This window comes from Tachyglossus aculeatus, unplaced genomic scaffold (assembly GCF_015852505.1).
Source record: "Tachyglossus aculeatus isolate mTacAcu1 unplaced genomic scaffold, mTacAcu1.pri SUPER_34, whole genome shotgun sequence".
NCBI classification, from domain to species: domain Eukaryota; kingdom Metazoa; phylum Chordata; class Mammalia; order Monotremata; family Tachyglossidae; genus Tachyglossus; species Tachyglossus aculeatus.
Window position 1 is genome coordinate 1,562,501 of NW_024044839.1, and position 3,541 is coordinate 1,566,041.

General features: G+C 49.3%; 1 protein-coding gene across 1 annotated transcript in view; it reads right to left on the reverse strand.

Moving 5' to 3' along the window:
* The window catches only part of SRSF2 (serine and arginine rich splicing factor 2), a 4,938-nt gene extending 2,527 nt beyond the window's left edge, over positions 1-2,411 (reverse strand). Inside the window, 3 exon segments of the mRNA XM_038742004.1 lie at positions 1-164; positions 1,864-2,207; positions 2,209-2,411. The exon segment at positions 1-164 is cut by the window's left edge and continues 149 nt beyond it. Coding sequence (XP_038597932.1) covers positions 1-164; positions 1,864-2,207; positions 2,209-2,226 — 526 coding nt within the window. The 5' untranslated portion in view covers positions 2,227-2,411.
* Positions 2,412-3,541: the final 1,130 nt, after the last annotated feature.

Consider the following 3,541-nt stretch of genomic DNA (forward strand, 5'->3'; position numbering starts at 1 on the left):
CGGACGACGACTTGGACTTGGAGCGGCGGGCCGAGCGGGACTTGGAGGTGGACCGGGAGCGGGAACGGGTGCGGGAGCGGGACTTGGAGCGGCTGTAGCGGGACCGGCTGCGGGAGCGGCTCCGGCTCCGGCTGCGGGAGCGGCTGCGGCGGCGGCGTCTCGGGCTGCGGGAAGAATCAATCAATCAATCAATCGCATTTATTGAGCGCTTACTGTGTGCAGAGCACTGTACTACGCGCTTGGGAAGTACAAGTTGGCAACATATACAGATAGCCCCTACCCAACAGCGGGCTCACAGTCTAGAAGGGGGAGACAGAACAAAACCAAACATACTAACAAAATAAAATAGAATAGATATGTACAAGTAAAATAGAGTAATAAATATGTACAAACATATATACATATGTACAGGTGATGTGGGGAAGGGAAGGAGGTAAGATGGCGGGGGGGGGGTGGAGAGGGGGACATATAGAGACAGTCCCTACCCAACAGTGGGCTCACAGTCTAGAAGGGGGAGACAGAGAACAAAACCAAACATACTAACAAAATACAATAAATAGAACAGATATGTACAAGTAAAATAAATAGAGTAATAAATATGTACAAACATATATACAGGTCCTGTGGGGAAAGGAAGGAGGTAAGATGGGGGGGATGGAGAGGGGGACATCTAGAGACAGTCCCTACCCAACAGTGGGCTCAAAGTCTAGAAGAGGGAGACAGAACAAAACCAAACATACTAACAAAATAAAATAAATAGAATAGATAGGTACAAGTAAAATAAATAAGTGAATAGAGTAATAAATATGTACGAACATATATACAGGTGCTGTGGGGAAGGGAAGGAGGTAAGATGGGGAGGATGGAGGGGGGACGAGGGGGACATCTAGAGACAGTCCCTACCCAACAGTGGGCTCACAGTCTAGAGGGGAGACAGAGAACAAAACCAAACATACTAACAAAATAAAATAAATAGAATAGATATGTACAAGTAAAATAAATAAGTAAATAGAGTAATAACTATGTACAAACATATATACAGGTGCTGTGGGGAAGGGAAGGAGATAAGATGGGGGGATAGGGAAGGAGGTAAGATGGGGGGATAGGGAGGAGGTAACATGGGGGGATAGGGAAGGAGGTAAGATGGGGGGGATAGGGAAGGAGGTAAGATGGGGGGATGGGGAGGAAGGAAGGAGCTCAGTGTGGGAAGGCCTCCTGGAGGAGGTATACGCTCAGTAATAATAATAATGATGGCATTAATTAAGCGCTTACTATGCGCAGAGCACTGTTCTAAGCGCTGGGGAGGTTACAAGATGATCAGGTTATCCCACGGGGCGGGGGGGAGACTCACAGTCCTCATCCCCATTTCCCAGATGAGGGAACTGAGGCCCAGAGAAGTGACTTGCCCCAAGTCACACAGCTAACTGGCGGAGGCGGGATTTGAACCCATGACCTCCGCCTCCAAAGCCCGGGCTCTCTCCCCCTGAGCCACGCTGCTTCTCTGCGGTAGGGCCTTGGAGAGAGGTAAATGGCGGATGGGCAGGGGGAGGGCATTCCAGAGTCGGGGGGGGGGGGGGGGTCGATGGCGGGAACGAGGCCCGGTGAGGAGATTAGCGGTGAAGGAGAGGAAGAAGACGACGACGACAAGGGAGGGTGAGGCGAGGGCCGCCATTACGGCTGCGGCCGCCATTTCCCCAGCCACGAGGCGGCGGGAGGGTGGGGTCCCCCGGGCGCTCGCCAGGGGGCGTCCCGGGTCAGGGCGGGGGGCGGCGCACCACGTGGCCCTTTGTCGTCGAGGGGCGACCCCCCCACCCCACCCCCAAAAGCGCCCCCCCTTTTTTTTCCCCTTCCCCCTCCGCTCACCTTCGGCTCCGGCGTCCGTAGCCGCCTCCCCCGTACCTGCGGGGCGGCGGCCCCCGGCGGCTGTGGTGCGAGTCCGGCGGGCGGCCGTAGCGGGCCATCTGCACCCGCAGCTCGCGCCCGTCCAGCACGGCCCCGTCCATGGCGTCCATGGCGTCCTCCGCGTCGCGCTTGTCGTGGAAGCGGACGAAGGCGAAGCCGCGGGACTCCTTGGTGTAGCGGTCCCGGGGGATGTACACGTCGCCCACCCGGCCGTACTTCTCGAACACGCGGCGCAGGGTGTCGGGCGACGTGCGGTAGGTGAGGTTGTCCACCTTCAGGGAGGTCATCCCCTCCACGTCGGGGGGGAGGGCGGCCGTAACTCATGGCCGAGGCGCCCCGAGGACCGCAGCCACAGAAAACAACGCCCCTGACGAGCGACGGCGGCGGCGGCTCCTGCTGTTCTTTCTCCTGCTTCTTCTTCTTCTTTTGCCCCTTCCTCCGGGGGAGGGGCTGGGCTCGGGACGACGACGACGGGCGGGGCCTCCTCCGACGGGCCCGCGGAGCGAATGGACGCGGGGCCGCGCTCAACGGCCGTTTATTGCCCTGCCCCACAAAATGGCGGTCACGTGACCCGGAAGTGGGGCGGCCGGAAGTAGGGGCGGCGCCCCCCGGGGGAGGAGGGGGGCCCGCCCCAAAAGCGCGCCAAAACGCTTTCCCGCCCTCAATTCCCTCATCTGGAAAATGGGGATTAAGATTGTGGGCCCCCCCCCCCCTCGGGGGGACAACCTGATCACCTTGTAACTTCCCCAGCGCTTAGAACGGCGCTTTGCACATAGTAAGCGCTTAATAAATGCCGTCATTATTGTTATTATAAATGCCATTATTACTATTATAAATGTCATCATCATTATTATTGTTATAAAGGCCATTATTATTATTATAAATGCCATTATTATTATTATTATAATTATTATAAATGCCATTATTATTATTATTATTATTATAAATGTCATCATCATTATTATTGTTATAAAGGCCGTTATTATTATTATAAATGCCATTATTATTATTATTATAAATGCCATTATGATTATTATAAATGCCATTATTATTATTATAAATGCCATTATTATTATTGTTATAAAGGCCATTATTATTATTATAAATGCCAATATTATTCTTATAAATGCCATTATTATTATTATAAATGCCATTATTATTATTATTATTATAAATGCCATCATTATTATTATTGTTATAAAGGCCATTGTTATTATTATAAATGCCATTATTATTATTATTATTATAAATGCCATTATTATCATTATTATAAATGCCATTATTATTATGAATGGCATTATTATTATAAATGCCATTATTATTATTATAAATGCCATTATTATTATTATTATTATGATAATATCTCTCCCCCTTTTAGACTGTGAGCCCGCTGTTGGGTTGGGACTGTCTCTATATGTTGCCAATTTGTACTTCCCAAGCGCTTAGTACAGTGCTCTGCACATAGTAAGTGCTCAATAAATACGATCGATGATGATTATAAATGCCATTATTATTATTATAAATGCCATTATTATTATTATGAATACCATTATTATTATTATAAATGCCATTGTTATTATCATTATAAATGTCATTGTTATTATAAATGCCATTATTATTATTAGAAATGCCATTATTA